The sequence below is a fragment of the Palaemon carinicauda genome, chromosome 1, assembly GCF_036898095.1.
Source record: "Palaemon carinicauda isolate YSFRI2023 chromosome 1, ASM3689809v2, whole genome shotgun sequence".
Classification (NCBI taxonomy): domain Eukaryota; kingdom Metazoa; phylum Arthropoda; class Malacostraca; order Decapoda; family Palaemonidae; genus Palaemon; species Palaemon carinicauda.
In genome coordinates, this window is record NC_090725.1 from 105066563 (window position 1) to 105085410 (window position 18848).

Consider the following 18848-nt stretch of genomic DNA (forward strand, 5'->3'; position numbering starts at 1 on the left):
ATATACCCAGGAATTTTGGCTCATGTGATGAGATCTTCCAATTCCATTCCAGAATTGAATTATCTGTGGACATATTGTAACTGTGACCCCCATCAGTTGAATGATGTATTTTCCAGATAATATTTCAACCCTGCTTCTTTTTTATGACTGTAGAACATATGTATCTGTCCTAAGGATTTAGGCTTTAAGATAATCTAATCTCCAAGGCCTACTTGGTTTTAGATCAACAATAACCTTATTATTACTATGGTGAATCAGGATCTATATACTCTTCCTTTTTGGCAAATCATATGATGTGATTTTGAAATGTTGTGGCACATTAAGTTTTTCAAATGGTTATTCCTTATGGCCACGAAACTTGTCCACTTATAACTAATACCATATCAACGGTCAATGTCATCACAATTTTCCAATTGATATATCAAGTATAAAAACAAAGTTTGATTACTATCTTAAAAATTCAATTTTGTCAGTAATCTTACCACCACAAGATTGGGTTTAAACTTGGGACGAGGTGCATTACAGTTAGTTTGTAAATTTTCAAATACATTACAAATAAAATCAGGAGTACATTTTAATTAACACACTTAAATTCTTCTAATTAGGTTCCTCTCTCATGTGTTATCATTACTTATTTTCATACTGCAGTTGTTAAGAAAATTCAGACATTTCCAAGGCTTATTATAGTTAATGTTCAACTCAAGCATATAACTATTTTTGTGATTTTCATGAGGCATTTTCGTGAGCATTATTATTTTTTGTGAATCCCAGTCTACAGAGACGTGGTTTATAGTGTCAGGTTCCAGGTTACCTTGACCTTCCTTAAGAATCTGTCACTTTCCTTACTACGTGTGCCATTTCAAGTAGCACGCTCTTCTGCACAAGTCCTGGGGCTATATCCTTTTCAATGACTTGGGCATGGTCCCTAATGCTTTTATGATTATTGGTACCACCTCTACCTGCATTAGTATGTAGCCTTCTCAATTCAATTTGTAAGTCCTGGTACTTTATTATTTTTTATCTCCACTTATCTTGGGTGCCATGGTACTGCAACATCTATGAATGATGCCTTTTTCGTTGTCCTGTCGACCAGAGTGACGTCTGGCCGATGTGTTTGTATCACCCTGTACGTCCTTATACTGTTGTCCCAGAGAAGTTTAGCCCGATCGTTTTCTAACACAGGTTGTGGTTGATGTTCGTAAGATTTGTTGCTGCATTGTATTTCATATTTTCTACAGAGGCTCCAATGAAGAGTTTATGGTTTCTCCCTTTGCCATACATTTCCTGCCCTTTGACGAAGTGTTAGTTCTGTCTATTGCTCGTTCAATATATCTTGTTCTTAAGGCTGTAACCATCATCACTTCAGTTTCCTTCCTAAGTTCTCCTCTCTGTAGCCACTGCCATGTTTCCTTACTGGCCAATACTCCAGTTTGCCTCAGGAATTGTCCATGCATCTCTCTTTCCAGTTCTCTCCTTATACACCTCTGGATTTTCATCCTCCTTTATCAAGTTTTCTTTCCATGCACTATTCAGCCATTCATCTTCAGTGGTCATAAGGTACAGTCCCAGTGCTCTACTTTCGATGTTGACAAAATGTTCTATACTGATAAGTCCTTTTCATCCTTCACTGCATGGTTTATACAGCCTGTCAATATTCGCTCGTGGGTGCAATACTTAGTACAGGTTCATCACCTTTCTGGTTTTTCTATACGAGCTGCATAGCTCTGACTTATTTAACTTCACTATTCCAGAACTGTACCTGATTACTGGCACTGCCCAGCTGTTTATAGCCTTTACCATCTTTCCAGAGATAAGATTTAACTCCATTATAGCTTTGACTCTATGCATGTATTCTCTTGTAATCTTATCCTTCAACTCTTGGTGTTGCATTGCTCCTTCTAATACCCCCAAGATATTTATAGCCTGCTTCCTCTACATCCTTGATTATATTTCCATCCAGTAGGTTTATCCCTTCTGTACTTGTGACTTTTTCTTTCTCTAAGCTAACTAAAGCCAACTTTTCTATTCCAAACTTCATCCTGGTGTCTCCTGATACCATTCTTACCATCTAAAAACCTCTGGATTGGAATTTATATTTTCTTAGCCTCCTTCCTGAACAGCTTGCTGTCATCCATTAACACCAATTGGTTTATTCTGCCGCCTCCTTTTTTTCAGTTGGTACCCAACTTCAGCCTTTTCCAGAACTCTTGTCATGGGAATCATAGCAACTACGAATAGGAGTGGGGATAGCGAGTCCCTTCTTTTTATCATTATTACTATTCTTATTATTATTATTATTATTATTATTATTATTATTATCATCATTAACATTATAGTAATGGTGATGATCTAAGCAGCCATTGTACCTATGGAAGCCAAAAGTAACAAAATCTGGACCCTAACAAACCCGGTCTTTTGAGTAAAAGTTGACACAGAACAAAAAAGAAAAAAGACCCAGAAAGGTCACTACAATAAGAAAGGAATCAGCTTAATAGTGTCCAAGTATTACACTTGAATTTTACTCTGTAAGTCTGGGAATATCTCAACAAGAAAAGTATGAGAAGTAGAACAGGAAAGTTGGAATAGACCAATGGGACCAGATTTTTTTTTTATTTTGATAATGAATTGGTCAGGGTTCATTAATATTTGGGTCTCGGTAAATATCATATTACAGGATAAAGTAAATATACTGTCGATCTATTTTTCTCATTCATAAAGTAATTCCTTCTTGACACCATTAGTAGAAGAGCTAAGATATCATTTTCCTTCTGAATCACACACATACCAACAAACAAACAAACACTAATTGACTGAGCGACCTCCCCAGGACCAGCCCCCTCCCTGATCTCATTCCAGAATTGCAAGAGAACTTGCTTACGATGGTCATCTTCAATGCCAAGCGAACGAACACACGGACAAACGAACGAATAAACGCGACCAGGACAGGTATAAAAGGCTAAAGTAAATCAGATCTCGGTACACTTACATCTCGGCCCAGATCCGCCACAGACATGGCAACGTGGATTAGCTTAGTAAGTAGATCTCTCTCTCTCTCTCTCTCTCTCTCTCTCTCTCTCTCTCTCTCTCTCTCTCTCTCTCTCTCTCTCTCAAACATAGCGTGATTAAGACAATATTTCCGAAAAGGAAGTGATTAATAATCGCCAAGTTATACAAGTTATACAAGCGTTCTTTGGAATGAATAACTGATTGATAATTATCTGTCATCATAATATCATTGATGCCAATTGGAGTATGCTTGATATAAAGTTAATACCTTATCAAAAAATGAATAAATATCTTAAAAATGAAACATCTAAACATACTGAAGTGCCAAAGGGATAATAGTCACTGACAAACAATATTACTTATGATAAAATATATTTGGTTTACTTTTTACTCGTTTTTACACCTATTCTGTCTTCTTCACCCCAATATTTATTTCATTTTTTCCCTAAATTGTTTTCATACTTGTAATTAACAATTAGGCATACAAAAACAACCTTAGAAATAATCATTTACCCAATGGATATTGTTTTCCATGAGTTTGTAAACTATCATTCAAATTATCAATTCGTGAAGCAGCAAATTAAACCTTAATTGGACAACAAACCCAACCAAGAGAATTCACTTGCTTCTTTATTGTCCTCGTTGATATACCTCCCTAGTTTGCCTCTGCTACAAAATTCTGCCTCGAAAAGAGAATTTTAGAGAGACACACATCTCATGCACACACTCATACATACATATACCTCTCAATGTGTGAGGATATACGCATTTTTAATCCCATTTCTTACAAAATAGTGTGCTATGTGCAACATGTCCACCAATATAACAGGATGCACTGAATTCTTCATGACAATATATATGCTTAAATTGAAGGTCAATAATCATTGCCTCTAACAAATTGATGCTTTTCTTTTCCTGCAGGTGGTGTTGTCCTTGGCGGTGGTTAGCACCCTGAGTTTTCCACAGCCAGATGCCGAGTACAAAATCCCCACTGTGGGACTGGGATCTCGCTCCCAGTATTATGTACTACACTCTGATGGCACCTTCAAATATGGCTACGATTCAGGAGACGGCCTTTATGAACAGTCAATGGCACAGGCTCCTGGAGAAGTCTCTGGAGCATTCGGTTACAAAGACGCTACAGGAGCTGATATCAAGCTTGAATACACAGCTGACGAACGAGGATTCCTCCCTCGCGGAGGACACCTGCCTGTGGGACCTGACAGTGATTTTGGAGCAAAAGTAAGAGGAGCATCTACTGCAGCAACTGGTAGTCCTGTTATTCCATACAGTGCTCCATCACCATCACCTGCTGCTGCTCCAGCTCCTGTTGTTCCACTAGAATTTGCAGAAATTCGAAGTTCTGCAGGAGACGATGGAAGTTATAGCTTCGGATATGATACCTCTAGCAGCTCCCGCTCAGAATCTGCCGATTCTCGTAACTCGGTAACAGGACAGTACTCTTTTGTTGCGGATGATGGAGTCAATCGTGCAATTAATTACATTGCAGGATCGGACACTGGTTATATTGCTGAAGGAGATTCACTTCCTATTGGGCCTGCCGTCCCTGGAGCTGAGAGTGGAATTCCTACTGGAAGGATTCTTCCCATTCTCACAGAAGATGAAGCTAATGCCCTGGCTGCAGCCACATCCTCTACATCCTATTCTGCTCCACAAAAACATTCCGCACCTTCAGTATCATCCACCTCCTCAGCTGCACAATCTCCAGCATTCAAAACTGTTGCTGGTACTAAGTCAACAGCCACTGGATCAAGAGACGCCTCTTATTCCTTCAGTTATGACGCAGGAGATAGTGCCCGATCTGAAAAAGCCGATGCTGACTTGAATGTTGAAGGAACTTACAGCTTTGTTCCTCCAGAGGGACACAGGCTTACTGTCAATTATGTTGCGGGATCAGCTACTGGATTTGTTGCTACAGGAGAACACCTTCCTGTAGCTCCTGATGCTGATTTTGGTTCTAGAGCTAGCGGAGTAGTCCCTTCACCAGCAGTAAATGTTTACTCTTCTCCTAATCCTGCTCCAACAGTAACAGCTCAAAATACCATTGCTGCACAAACTCCAGTCGAAGTGGCTCAGGTAAGAAGCTCTGCTGGTGATGATGGCAGCTATAATTTTGCTTATGAGACGTCAAGCAGCTCTCGTTCAGAATCTGCTAATGCTCAGAACTCTGTTGAAGGACAATATTCTTTCGTTGCTGATGACGGAATTAATAGAGCAATCAAATATACTGCTAATGCAGAGACTGGCTATATTGCTGAAGGAGATTCTTTACCCGTTGGTCCTCCAGTCCCTGGAGCAGAGTCTGGCATTCCCACTGGAAGAATATTGCCTATTCTCTCAGAGGAGGAAGCAAATGCTTTAGCTGCATCCACTTCTGGATCTAGCTCTCTGCGTGCAGCACCACAAACAGCATCATCTGCAGTTGCTTATACTGGTACAACTTCTCTTACCAAGACTGCTGGTGCTCGTACTTCTGATGCCTCCTATTCTTTCAATTATGATGCAGGTGACAGTGCACGATATGAAAGTGCTGATGCTGACCTCAATGTTCAGGGCTCTTATAGCTTTGTACCCCCTGAGGGTCACAGACTCACAGTCAATTACGTAGCAGGATCGGATACTGGCTTTATTGCTACTGGAGATCATCTTCCCGTAGCTCCTGATGCTACTTCTGTAACTGGAGTTGATGGAAAAAAATCTGTCACCAGTGTAAGAGCATATTCAGCACCATCCCCTGCTGCAACCTCACCAGCTAGACCTGCAAGCCCATCATCACCACAGAGATCATCGCTGTCAGCAGGTCACTCAAGTCGCGTGGTTGGCGACGTTCTCCTTCACCAGTACGACGCCGTGAACAGGGATAAATATGGCTACGTCTTCACTGCACTTCGTCGCTAATGTTAAAATATTTCTATTCCGTTCCATTGCTCTTATTTCTTACTATCTTTAAACTTCACACATTACAAAAATATTCTCTTTGATATCCTTTTAAATTTTATTCTAAATCAAATTCAAAATCAAATGTCTTCTTCTACCATTCTTGCCATAACTTTATCAATGACTTTGGACCCCTTAAGGACTAAGCACGTCTTGAGAGCTTCCTCTCAGTAGTGTTGTATATAATTATCACAATTCCTTACGGAATGTAATCCAGCGACAAGCAACGTGAAAAAAAAATTCATACAAAAAGCAACTAACAAAAAATAAAAAAAAATAAAAATCATGAACTATTTTTTTCTTCAAATAAAATGCGTTCGTTTACACAGTCGTTTCCTCTGTGCCTTGTAAAGATGTTCCATTTATGTTTTATATAAACGAGAATAAAAGGAAAACCTTAATACGAATTTTATTTCATCAATATATTCAATACAACTATGATTCTGCTCTTCACTAATCTGAAGGTTAATTATATTTTCACAATTGTTTACATTTAACATTCTACAAGTTAAAACCTTATTCTCATAACAATGGACTAAAGAGTCCATAATCTTCTATAAATTTCTGTTCAAGACGTTTTTGTTACTTCTGTCTAGAATAAGTCATGCGTCATCACCAACTTGACACTAAGATTAAAAGTTTTAAGATAATTGAACCCTTCAGAGTATAAGAAATCCGTCTCTATGGCAATATGTTAACAATATGTTATGAAAAAAAAGCTAACTTTCCCCTAAAGTTATGAAAGAAATGGCTTAAAAGCTACATTGAAAAGGGAGAATTTCAAGTCAAACAAATTCTGCTCCAGTAGATGTGTGTTTGATACTTCTGTCATGAAGTCTAGAAGAAATCATTGCATTGACATCAACAACTTGACTCTAAGATTAAAAGTTATAAGATAATTGAATCTTTCAAAGCATAAGAAAACTGTCTCTATTGCAACAGACTTTATAATAAATATATTATTGAAAAATTAGACTAGAAAATTTTATCCATAAAGTTTTGAAAGAGATGGCTCATGGCAACATTGCAAGATTCAGACATTCTCTGCTCCATTAGATGAACCAGTAATGTATCTGGATGGAGTTAGTCTCCCATTATCTAAGGATTGACCAGGGGATCGAGGACAAGATTCCTCTCTTATATTTCCCTTTTTTCCTAAGAGGATTCAGGTTTCCTTCGTCAAATCAGTCAAGAATAAGAGAAAAGAGAAGGGAAAATCCTTTTCTGATCCGCCATCCTCCATTGAAGGCTGTCTCACATCCTTCCAATGCTATATGTAAACGGAAAGGATATCAGATCTTGGAGACTTTCAGAAGTGAAGGCACAAAGTGATAAGTTATCAATGAAAAATTATAAACAAAAATAAAACTAAATTCTATATACAACTGTAAGTACAACACAACTAGGAGACTAAAATGATAACCAAACTTATCTTATGGCATTTTAAAGCCCCTCAAGGCTCCAACGTTTCTTGTCTCGTTTTGAGAAAAAAAAAAAAACCTTGAAATTTATTTGTAAGAAAATAAGTATGGCGCAAAGATGAAATGAAAGGGAGTTAAAACCATTCTATATATTATTATTTGCAATTTTGAAATAAAGGGTCCTTACCTTTAGATATGATAAGCAGCTCTTCTAGGAGAAGGACACTCCAAAATCAAACCATAATTCTCTAGTCTTGGGTAGTGCCATAGCCTCTGTACCATGGCCTCCACTGTCTTGGGTTAGAGTTCTCTTGCTTGAGGGTACACTCGGGCAAACTATTCTATTTCATTTCTCTTCCTCTTGTTTTGTGAAAGTTTTTATAGTTTATATAGGAAATATTTACTTTAATGTTGTTACTGTTCTTAAAATTTTTATTTTTCCTTGTTTCCTTTCCTCACTAGACTATTTTCCTTGTTGGAGCCCCTGGGTTATAGCATCCTGCTTTTCCAACTAGGGTTGTAGCTTGGCAAGTGATAATAATAATATTAATAATAATAATAATATATATATATATATATATATATATATATATATATATATATATATATATATATATATATATATAGATAGATAGATAGATAGATAGATAGATTAGACTAATAGTCTACGAGTCAAACTCAACGATTAGTTTGCTGTCTTCTAGCCCGGGTTGGCCTCTCTCACCACGGTCCTATACACAAGAAGATAAACTTAGGGTGTCATGGGACAGAATATTACGTCCATAAGAACAGAATTTAATGTCTCCACATCCTTTTTCATCATCATTTCTCAAGGCATTCAAACACTAGCTGGATAATACGTAAATCTGTTGTTTACACCTACACACAGTCAGTGTTTTCCTTATAGTTACAAAACAATTTGATAATCAGATTTAAAGAGTTTTCTTGGATCAGACCAGACACCTGAACACAAGCTGACAAAAGAAGAGCAAGACTTCTTAAGTGGTTCATTAGAAAGTAGTCAATGAAATTGCTTCCATTGAACACAGGATGGCTCTTCAAGGAAAGCAAAGAGTTCTACTCCATGAGCACTTTTCACCCACGAAGCAGACAGCTCCTAAAGTTCTTCCGAGCTCTAGTTCTATTGGCCATAGCTGTACTGCTCTCAACCTCTTACTTTAAATCCCGTCCAAGTTGTCTATTCCTACTTTCCTGTTCACCTTCTCGAACTTTTCTTGTTGAGAGATTCCTAGACTTACAGACTAAACTTCAAGTATAACACTTAGACACCATCAAGGTGAATCCTTTCATAGGTTACTGGCTCTATTGGATATTAATTCTTTTTTTCTTCTATATCATCTTCAATGCAAAAACCTTCCCAATTGTGGTTTTGAGTTTGATGCATTTTGCTTCCATAATTACCATTGCAACTTCGGTCAGCATCACAACTATAATAATAATAATAATAATAATAATAATAATAATAATAATAATAATAATAATAATCAGCTTATTCGTAAAGTGCCTCAGTAAAATCACAATATTAATTATATGTTTGAGTTGAACGTTAACTCCAATAGTCCATAGAAATCCTTATGTTCTTCTAACAACTTCAGAATGAGGAAACAAACAAAGAATTAAGTAAACAAACTAAAATCATCAACTCGAAGAATTTAAGTATGTTGATTTAAATACCTTTCAGATTTTATTACCTCAGCCAACGAAGTTGGATGTAGGTTAGGTTTTAACTCCCTTTTCGTGTGTTTGTCCATTTGTTTTTGGACAGCTTCCTGGTCATAATTTTAATCTTACAGCAATAAAACCTATATGGATTATCTATCATGTAAATATAGAAATTGTTAAATTTAGGAAGGTCAAGGTCAAAGGTCAAGGTCACACTCAAGCAAAATGTCCAATTCACATAATCAGCCATAAGTTTGGACATCTTTGTCAGAGACACTTCAAACTTGGTTCATATTTGAGTGCATGAAAATCCACCCCAATTAATACATGTTAAGGTCAAGGTCAATGTCAACTTCCAGCGAAAGGTCGAGAAATGAGCTGCCGCGGCGGAGGTCTGCGCTCTACTGAGTGCCCCTCTAGTTTGTACTGCATTTGGAGAATCTCCAAACAATTTGCAAGGTATCTTGTCCAAATTTCAAACCGATTTTTGTCCTGATTAGATTTTCTAATGAATCCGAATTGCTAATAACTAATTTAACTTAACATGTTTTTATTAATTTTATTAATTGGGCAAATTATAACAACATGAGAGATTTTTATGGTATTACTTACAAGTTGACAGGGTTCTTGGCTCTGAATAACTTGCATGTGTCATCTCATCTCAAAATAGGCATCGAGTTGGGATGACGGGTCTAAACTCAAATGATCTGTTGTGGTAAATTACAGAACAACCACATCATATAATTCACCAAAAAGTAAGAGTTTGTATAACCTGCTGCACTATATCAAGGTTATTGTTGATCTAAAGGCTAGAAAGCCTTAGAGGTTGTACCATCTTCTTAGAAGATGAAATCTCAAGGACAGATACATTGGTTCTACAGTCATCACACTGAAGCTGGGTTGAAATACTCCCTGGATAGTACACCATTCAACTGATGGGAGTCACAGTTACAATATGTACACAGATAATCCAATTCTGAAATGGAACTGGAATGTCTCAACAAAAAATCTGGGTATGCATCATGCATAAGTTTAACTAACATGCCTATGGAGTTGTGGTCTATGTCCAAACTGGAAAGAACAAAGCTACTGAGAGTAAAAAGTCAGGTGACAACATTTAAAGGCCTCAGCCGATGTTCATTTTGATCCTATCCAGCTGAGAAATCAGTGTTTTCAAACCATTACTGATGCTATGATGTCTTTTGCCTGACACACGCAACCATTGAGGAACTATTATATAAGTGCCCTTTTTGATATCATTAGTTTTAATGCCACAAATTCACACACTATTGACTTCAAGAACGTTAGAACATAATACGGCAAGCTCTACAACCAACCAATGGTAATATTAAGAGCTATATTTTGAGATGGAATATAATTTCTTAGCTTCCTTTGATGCATATTGACATTTCTTGAACTATCTTCTGTATATTAAGCAGACAATACTGATTGGAACCAAAGGTACTCATACTCGCTTGGGGCTGTTACAAGTCACAACATTTACAAAAAGGAGACTTCTTTGCAGTTTTCCTACTTGGAGAAAGTAACCCAATTCTATATAAGCCTAAATCTATTTATATTTTTGAACACTAAAATGGATTCTGAGAAATTCAGATATTCAAAGATTAAGAACCGTGAAATAAACACACTTTAGTAAACACGTAACAAAGTCCAAGTACTCTAAGTCTTAGCCATAAGAATCTACACATAAGCTATCTGATGAAAGGTTACTTAAGAATGAAATGTCATTTACAATTTAAAACACAATTATCTTTGTGTTGCAAATACTGCTTTAGTTACTAAAAGCATGTAATTATCTATCTGTTCACTGAAGCAGTAAAATTCTATTTTTACTAAAACAGCTTAAAATTACATCAAGAACCCAGTGTTCTTTTCTATCTATTCTGGATTGAAAATCTATGGAAGAGTGCAGAGTTCCTTACGGCAATGGCAATGCGTAATCTTGAAGACTACTGGATAATTACAAATGTGTGATTCCATTTGGCTTATTGATTACCCCTTTTCCAAAACAGAAACAGCAATGGCATACACATGAAATTCGCTCTTGCTAAACCAAGAGTTGCGCTAGCCTACTGGAAGCTCCCCTCCTGCTGATCTACTGGACTGTGGTTTGAGACCGGCTCAAGTTTGCTAGGTTCCTATAGTGTCTGCATACTTAACACCCTTGTGAGCTAAGGATGTGCGGTTTGAGGGAGCCTATTGTCATATCCTGGCACTCCCAGAATCTAGCTTGGGAGAAGCGGGCCTTGGGCACTGATAATATGTACTGCATATATGGTCAGTCTCTAGGACATTGTCTCTGTGCCTTGCTTTTGCCATTCATGAGCGACCTTTAAACCAACATTTGTTGCTTGTAACCTGCTCCCTTGATATTACCAAAATGCTACCCCATTACCATGTAGCCTTCAGCGATATACGATCTAAGTGGTTAAATTGCCTCAAAGGAGTATAGGGAATCTTCCTGTGTTATGGAGGCGTTGGTGTTAAGGAAACATTAAAAAGTTAAGCCAGACACTTGGATGTGCTAATTCTTTGATTCAACTATACCAATACCATTGAAAAAGCTCCAGTTACAAAACTCGGATCCCAAAGATACCAACCTATGCAAAATCACAAGCTTCGTTCGCGATAAGTTCTATTTGAAAAGTACGTGTGAATCGACTTCACAGAGAATAATTCAATATAAATGGCAATAATCAGGTACAGCCAACGAAATTCTGCTATCTATCTTCATTCACAAAAAAATAACTCAGACAAGAGCAATGTGAGATTTTTTACGTTAACACAAAAAGAAAAAAATTAAAATCAGGATCTAATATCAGGATCCGGAACACCAAATGTTAAAGGAGTCGCCCTTGGTCTAAGATTTATATGTGGTGGAAATTTCGTCAAAATCTGTCAATTTGTTTTCTTGTAATTTTAACATCATGTTTATGGAGCTGGGACTGGTTTTGAATATTGTTTTCAAAGAACACAAGGAACATTCCCGCGTGATACTAAGCAACATGTTGATTATTTCTCAGGCTGTTCTCATACATTCATATATTCACAAGAAATTTTTGTTCAGAAGATGTTGGAAGGTTGAGCTGTTAGTCTCGCTCTTCTTAGACTCTTCAGTTCTAATTAATCACTTGGATATTATTATGTTTATAATCACAAATATAAATTGATAATCTTCGATAAGGGACTGATATGCTATCTATGCAATTGTCTGAGCTTTCTTTATTGAGTCAGGTATTTGTCAGGAAAGAACTTTTTTCTTTTTTGAACATATTTTGCTACTGCAGGGAAGAATTCAAGACTAGCCCATATATCTTATAGCACTTCTTATCATTTTCAATTTCCTTAATTTGCAAGAGACTTCCCTTTCAATTACCCTGTTTAGTTTCTTCTGTTAAATTTAAAACACCCAACCGAGATTTGAACTATCCAAGATGCTCTTTAAAATTCACAATCACATTTTATTGACCTTAAGACATCTTTTTCCAGAATTACTTATATAATTTCAAAACTGGAGAGAGAGAGAGAGAGAGAGAGAGAGAGAGAGAGAGAGAGAGAGAGAGAGAGAGAGACAGCTAAACACACCTATATTTTTCAAAAATAAGATTACTGAAAAGTTCAGCCATTTTGTGTTTTGGATAATGAAATGGTCGGGTCCAATAATATTTGGGTCTCGGTACAGAACCACATTAAAGGATAAAGTAAATATAGTGTAATTAATTCTCTCATGTGGAAAGTGATTCCATCTAGGGACCATTGGTAGAAGCTAAGATCTCTTTTCTCAATCACATATATGCAAACACTAATTAAATAAACATACTTATATATACATATATTACAACTAGAAGAACTGAAACAAAGAGTAATTGGGTATCTCCTTGAATAACTCGACTTAACGACCTAACCCCCACCCACCCTGAGGGCCCGTCCCCTCCCTGATCTCATTCCAGAATTGCAAGAGAACTTGCTTACGATGGTCATCTTCAATGCCAAGTGAACGAACACACGACAAACGAACGAATAAACGCGACCAGGACAGGTATAAAAGGCTAAAGTAAATCAGATCTCGGTACACTTACATCTCGGCCCAGATCCGCCACAGACATGGCGACGTGGATTAGCTTAGTAAGTAGATCTCTCTCTCTCTCTCTCTCTCTCTCTCTCTCTCTCTCTCTCTCTCTCTCTCTCTCTCTCTCATCTGATTTGTTAAACTTAAGACATCAATTTACTAAAATGGATTTTGAAAACAACCAAGTGATTATAAAAGTGGTCTTGTGAATGTCAAAAAACTTCAAAGAAATAGTGGAGTTTATGGTAAACTCTCGTATTCTGGTTAAACGTTTACTCTCTCATTTACAGTATTATTCTTCTTCAGCCAAATAACAATTTTCTTTCTTGTCCCATAATCGTAACTGAAAATTGTGAATAATAAAGGTAATAATTTACCAATCATATATTGATTTCCAGTTGTTTGTAAAAAAAAAAATCCAAATATCATTTCAGCAAATAGAAATCTTCTTTAGAAAACTAATCCCACCATTGAATTTAACACACTTACTTCTTTACTGTCTTCGTTGACACATCTCTCTCGCTCTGCTCTGCAATACATTTCTGCCTCGAGGTGAAACTTACACAAACTTCGGGCTTTTAGAAAGAAATATATCACATACACACACTCATACATACATATAACTCTCATGTGTAGGGATATCCGTATTCTTAATCCCATTTCATATAAAATAGTGTGTTATGTGCAACAAGTCCACTGATATGATAGGATGCTCTGAATTCTTTATGACAATATCTATGTTGAAATTAAAGGTTATAATCATTGGCTCTAACAAAGTGATGCTTTTCCTTTCCTGCAGGTGGTGTTGTCCTTGGCGGTGGTTAGCACCCTGAGTTTTCCACAGCCAGATGCCGAGTACAAAATCCCCACTGTGGGACTGGGATCTCGCTCCCAGTATTATGTACTACACTCCGACGGCACCTTCAAATATGGTTACGATTCAGGAGACGGCCTTTATGAACAGTCAATGGCACAGGCTCCTGGAGAAGTCTCTGGAGCATTCGGTTACAAAGACGCTACAGGAGCTGATATTAAGCTTGAATACACAGCTGACGAACGAGGATTCCTCCCTCGCGGAGGACACCTGCCTGTGGGACCTGACAGTGATTTTGGAGCAAAAGTGAGAGGAGCATCTACTGCAGCAACTGGTAGTCCTGTTATTCCATACAGTGCTCCATCTCCATCACCTGCTGCTGCTCCAGCAGCTGTTGTTCCACTAGAATTTGCAGAAATTAGAAGTTCTGCTGGAGGCGATGGAAGTTATAGCTTCGGATATGATACCTCTAGCAGCTCCCGCTCAGAATCTGCCGATTCTCGTAACTCGGTAACAGGACAGTACTCTTTTGTTGCGGATGATGGAGTCAATCGTGCAATCAATTACATTGCAGGATCGGACACTGGTTATATTGCTGAAGGAGATTCACTTCCTATTGGGCCTGCAGTCCCTGGAGCTGAGAGTGGAATTCCTACCGGAAGGATTCTTCCCATTCTTACAGAAGATGAAGCTAATGCCCTGGCTGCAGCCACATCCTCTACATCCTATACTGCTCCTCAAACACATTCAGCACCTTCTGCATCAGCCACCTCCTCAGCTGCACAATCTCCAGCATTCAAAACTGTTGCTGGTACTAAGTCAACAACCACTGGATCAAGAGACGCCTCTTATTCCTTCAGTTATGACGCAGGAGATAGTGCCCGATCTGAAAATGCCGATGCTGACTTGAATGTTGAAGGAACTTACAGCTTTGTTCCTCCAGAGGGACACAGGCTTACTGTCAATTATGTTGCGGGATCAGCTACTGGATTTGTTGCTACAGGAGAACACCTTCCAGTAGCTCCTGATGCTGATTTTGGTTCTAGAGCTAGTGGAGTAGTCCCTTTACCAGCAGTAAATGTTTACTCTTCTAATCCTGCTCCAACCGTAACAGCTCAAAATATCATTGCAGCACAAACTCCTGTCGAAGTGGCTCAGGTAAGAAGCTCTGCGAGTGATGATGGCAGCTATAATTTTGCTTATGAGACGTCAAGCAGCTCTCGTTCAGAATCTGCTAATGCTCAGAACTCTGTTGATGGACAATATTCTTTTGTTGCTGATGATGGAATTAATAGAGCAATCAAATACACTGCTAATGCAGAGACTGGCTACATTGCTGAAGGAGATTCTTTACCCGTTGGTCCTCCAGTCCCTGGAGCAGAGTCTGGTATTCCCACTGGGAGAATATTTCCTATTCTCTCAGAGGAGGAAGCAAATGCTTTAGCTGCTGCCACTTCTGGATCTAGCTCTCTGCGTGGAGCACCACAAAAAGGATCATCTGCTGATGCTTATACTGGTACCGCTTCTCTTACCAAGACTGCTGGTGCTCGTACTTCTGATGCCTCCTATTCTTTCAATTATGATGCAGGTGACAGTGCACGTTCTGAAAGTGCTGATGCTGACCTCAATGTTCAGGGCTCTTATAGCTTTGTACCCCCTGAGGGTCACAGACTCACAGTCAATTACGTAGCAGGATCGGATACTGGTTTTATTGCTACTGGAGATCATCTTCCAGTAGCTCCTGATGCTACTTCTGTAACAGGAGTTGATGGAAAAAAACCTGTCACCAGTGTAACAGCATACTCAGCTCCTAGTTCTCTTTCACCAGTAAAGGCTCCAGCATCAATAAGTGCTGTGGCTCCTGCACAGGTAGCCCAAGTAAGAAGTTCTGCTGCAGATGATGGAAGCTACAGTTTTTCTTACGAAACCGACAGCAGTTCTCGCTCAGAATCTGCTGATGCTCACAATTCTGTTACTGGACACTATTCATTTGTGGCTGATGATGGAATCAACAGGAAAATCGACTACATAGCTGGTTCTGAGACTGGATACATAGCTGAAGGAGACTCTCTCCCTGTTGGACCTCCTGTTCCTGGAGCTGAAAGTGGAATTCCTACTGGACGAATCCTGCCAGTTCTTTCTGAAGCTGAGGCCAATGCCCTTGCAGGACTTAGTACTGCTAGTGGAGCAGTCCCTCTTTTGAAGGCAAGTGGTACCAGTGATGCATCAGCAGCTCCTGCTGATGCTTCATATTCCTTCTCTTTTGCTTCTGACAGTTACTCTCGAAATGAAGAAGCTGATGCTGAAGGAAATGTAGTTGGTTCATACACTTACTTGGATGAAGAAGGAAATGAACACACAGTTAAGTTTGTAGCTGGTCGAGAAACTGGTTTCCTACCAGAAGGATACCCTTCACCCAGTCCTGCTAGTGCTGCACAAACTTCTGCTGCTTCCCCTTCTAGGACTGCAGCTCCTGCGGCTACTGCTGTTACAGCATATGCAGCACCATCCCCTGCTGCAACCTCACCAGTTAGACCTGCAAGCCCATCATCACCACAGAGATCATCGCTGTCAGCAGGTCACTCAAGTCGCGTGGTTGGCGACGTTCTCCTTCATCAGTACGACGCCGTGAACAGGGATAAATATGGCTACGTCTTCACTGCACTTCGTCGCTAATGTTAAAATATTTCTATTCAGTTCGATTGCTCTTATTTCTAGTTATCTTTAAACTTCACCCATTACAGAAATATTCTCTTTGATATCATTTTAAATTTTGTTCTAAATCAAATTCAAAATCAAATGTCTTCTATCATTTTTATCACAACTTTATCAATGACTTTGGACCCCTTAAGGACTATGCACGTCTTGAGAGCTTCCTCTCAGTAGTGTTGTACATAGTTATCACAATTTCTCACAAAATGTAATCCAGCGACAAGCAAAGTGAAAAAAAATGTTCATAAAAAGAAAGCAACTAACAAAAAATAAAAAAAAAACTCATGAACTATTTCTTTCTTCAAATAAAATGTGTTCGTTTACACAGTCGTTTCCTCTGTGCCTTGTAAAGATGTTCCATTTATGTTTTTATATAAACGAGAATAAAAGGAGAACCTTGACACGAATTTTATTTCATCAATATATTCAATACAAATACTATTCTGCTTTTCCCTAATCTGGAGGTTAATTATGTTTTCACAATTGTTTACATTTAACATTCTACAAGTTAAAATATTACTCTCATTAGAATGGACTAGAGTGTCCATACTCATTTTAAGAACATACAGACAAATATCAGTCTCAAATGTATCCTTGGTTACTGCATTATTTTTGTAGCAATTAGCTGGTTACAGGTGATTATAGCACCCAGACTTACTATCGGGTTACGACCTAGATCCCGCTAACCCCCAGCTAAATATATGATCCTGTTGGAACATATTTAATCATGGGTAACACCTCTTGTGTATCTGACAAGGAACCCAAAAAGCAATGATCCTCATATGAATTTTTCTATATGAGCATTTTCCAGTACTTTTTAAAACTATAATAAATGAGTAAAAAAAAAAAAAATATGGATATCACTATTCTATTGCATGGATGATGAACCTACAGTGGGTCAAGCTATAAAAGGATAACTAAAATCTTATAAGATGGTATATATTTTTTAAGAAAAATTTAGAAAAAAATAATATCCTATAATGGTAAAAGATATCATAGTTGCAGACACTGTATGCGTCCACAACCACTACGACAATCCCTTACATTGACAAAAAGATAAAAGTTAGTATACAATCTAAACACCAGAGAAACCCGTTTCCTTTGACCCACCATCAGACAAGACCGTCAACAGCAAAGCAAATTATACCAGGGGACCTTCACAAAAAAATAAGGAAGATGCAAACCTCCATGGGCACTTCATTAACAATTTGCAAATAATAAGAGTGGGTGAAAGCATGGAATGGAAACATAATCACACAAGCACAATTGTAATTACACCCACTACAGCTGTTTGCCTGTGTCACAGCTGCCACTAGCATGCACTCTTGTTGGAATATCAGTTGTGCCATTTTGTTTCTCTGGAGTAAAACTTTGATAAAACTTTGACCGACAGTTCTTTGGCACCTCGTAACCCTCAAGATATCAAAACACCTATTCATCTACACATGACGGGGTAAGCCGAGTATACACCCCACTCAGATAAGACTGATAGTCTACGAGTCATAAACTACACTTTTGGATTTACCTTCTTTCAGCACAAGCTAATATCTCTCACCACTGACTCATACATAAGTAGGCAAACTAAAGGTGTTCAACTCCTTGCCTTGGGATTGTACACTGGATCTAAACAGTACCAGAGCACAATTTGTGTAAAACACTTTGGACCACAGTACAAAAGTTACTGAAATATTAGTGTCTGACGTCCAACATGTTGGTAGGCCTGATGTTGGGAGGTGCCACAGAAGATCTACTATTGATATTTCCTTATCAATATATAACATATGGAAGTGTTTCTAGAAACTGCATTTGGTCATACACAATGTGAAACTGGTAATTTATCAAGACAGTGACTTTTGGTTTCAGTAGAGCGACATCAAAGGGAACTAAGGAATACCTTCCCAACTCTTAAATGTAGTTGGTAATATCACCATTGCTAGATTGTAGAGCTTGTCGTATTATGTTCAAACGTTCTTGAAGTCTATGGTGTATGGATTTGTGGCATTAAAACTAATGATGTAAAAAGGGCTAGTTATATAATAGTTCCTCGATTGTTGTGTGTCAGACAAAAGGCATCATAGAAGTAGTAATGGATTGAAAACCCTTTGATTTTTCAGTTGGATAGAATCAAAAGGAACTTAGCTGAGGCCTCAAGTGTTGTGAATTG

At 38.1% G+C, this 18848-nt stretch overlaps 2 protein-coding genes across 2 annotated transcripts; both read left to right on the forward strand.

Annotated features, from left to right (window-relative positions):
- Window positions 1-2994: 2994 nt before the first annotated feature.
- On the forward strand, window positions 2995-6188 carry LOC137642765 (streptococcal hemagglutinin-like). The gene is made up of 2 exons (XM_068375612.1): window positions 2995-3032; window positions 3928-6188. The coding sequence occupies exons 1-2, from the start codon at window positions 3012-3014 to the stop codon at window positions 5923-5925; spliced, it is 2019 nt and encodes a 672-aa protein (XP_068231713.1). The 5' UTR covers window positions 2995-3011; the 3' UTR covers window positions 5926-6188.
- Window positions 6189-13163: 6975 nt separating this feature from the next.
- On the forward strand, window positions 13164-17085 carry LOC137650554 (pneumococcal serine-rich repeat protein-like). Its single transcript, XM_068383771.1, has 2 exons — window positions 13164-13214; window positions 13958-17085. Exons 1-2 carry the CDS (start codon window positions 13194-13196, stop codon window positions 16646-16648), a joined length of 2712 nt encoding a protein of 903 aa, XP_068239872.1. The 5' UTR covers window positions 13164-13193; the 3' UTR covers window positions 16649-17085.
- The last annotated feature ends 1763 nt before the right edge of the window (window positions 17086-18848 follow it).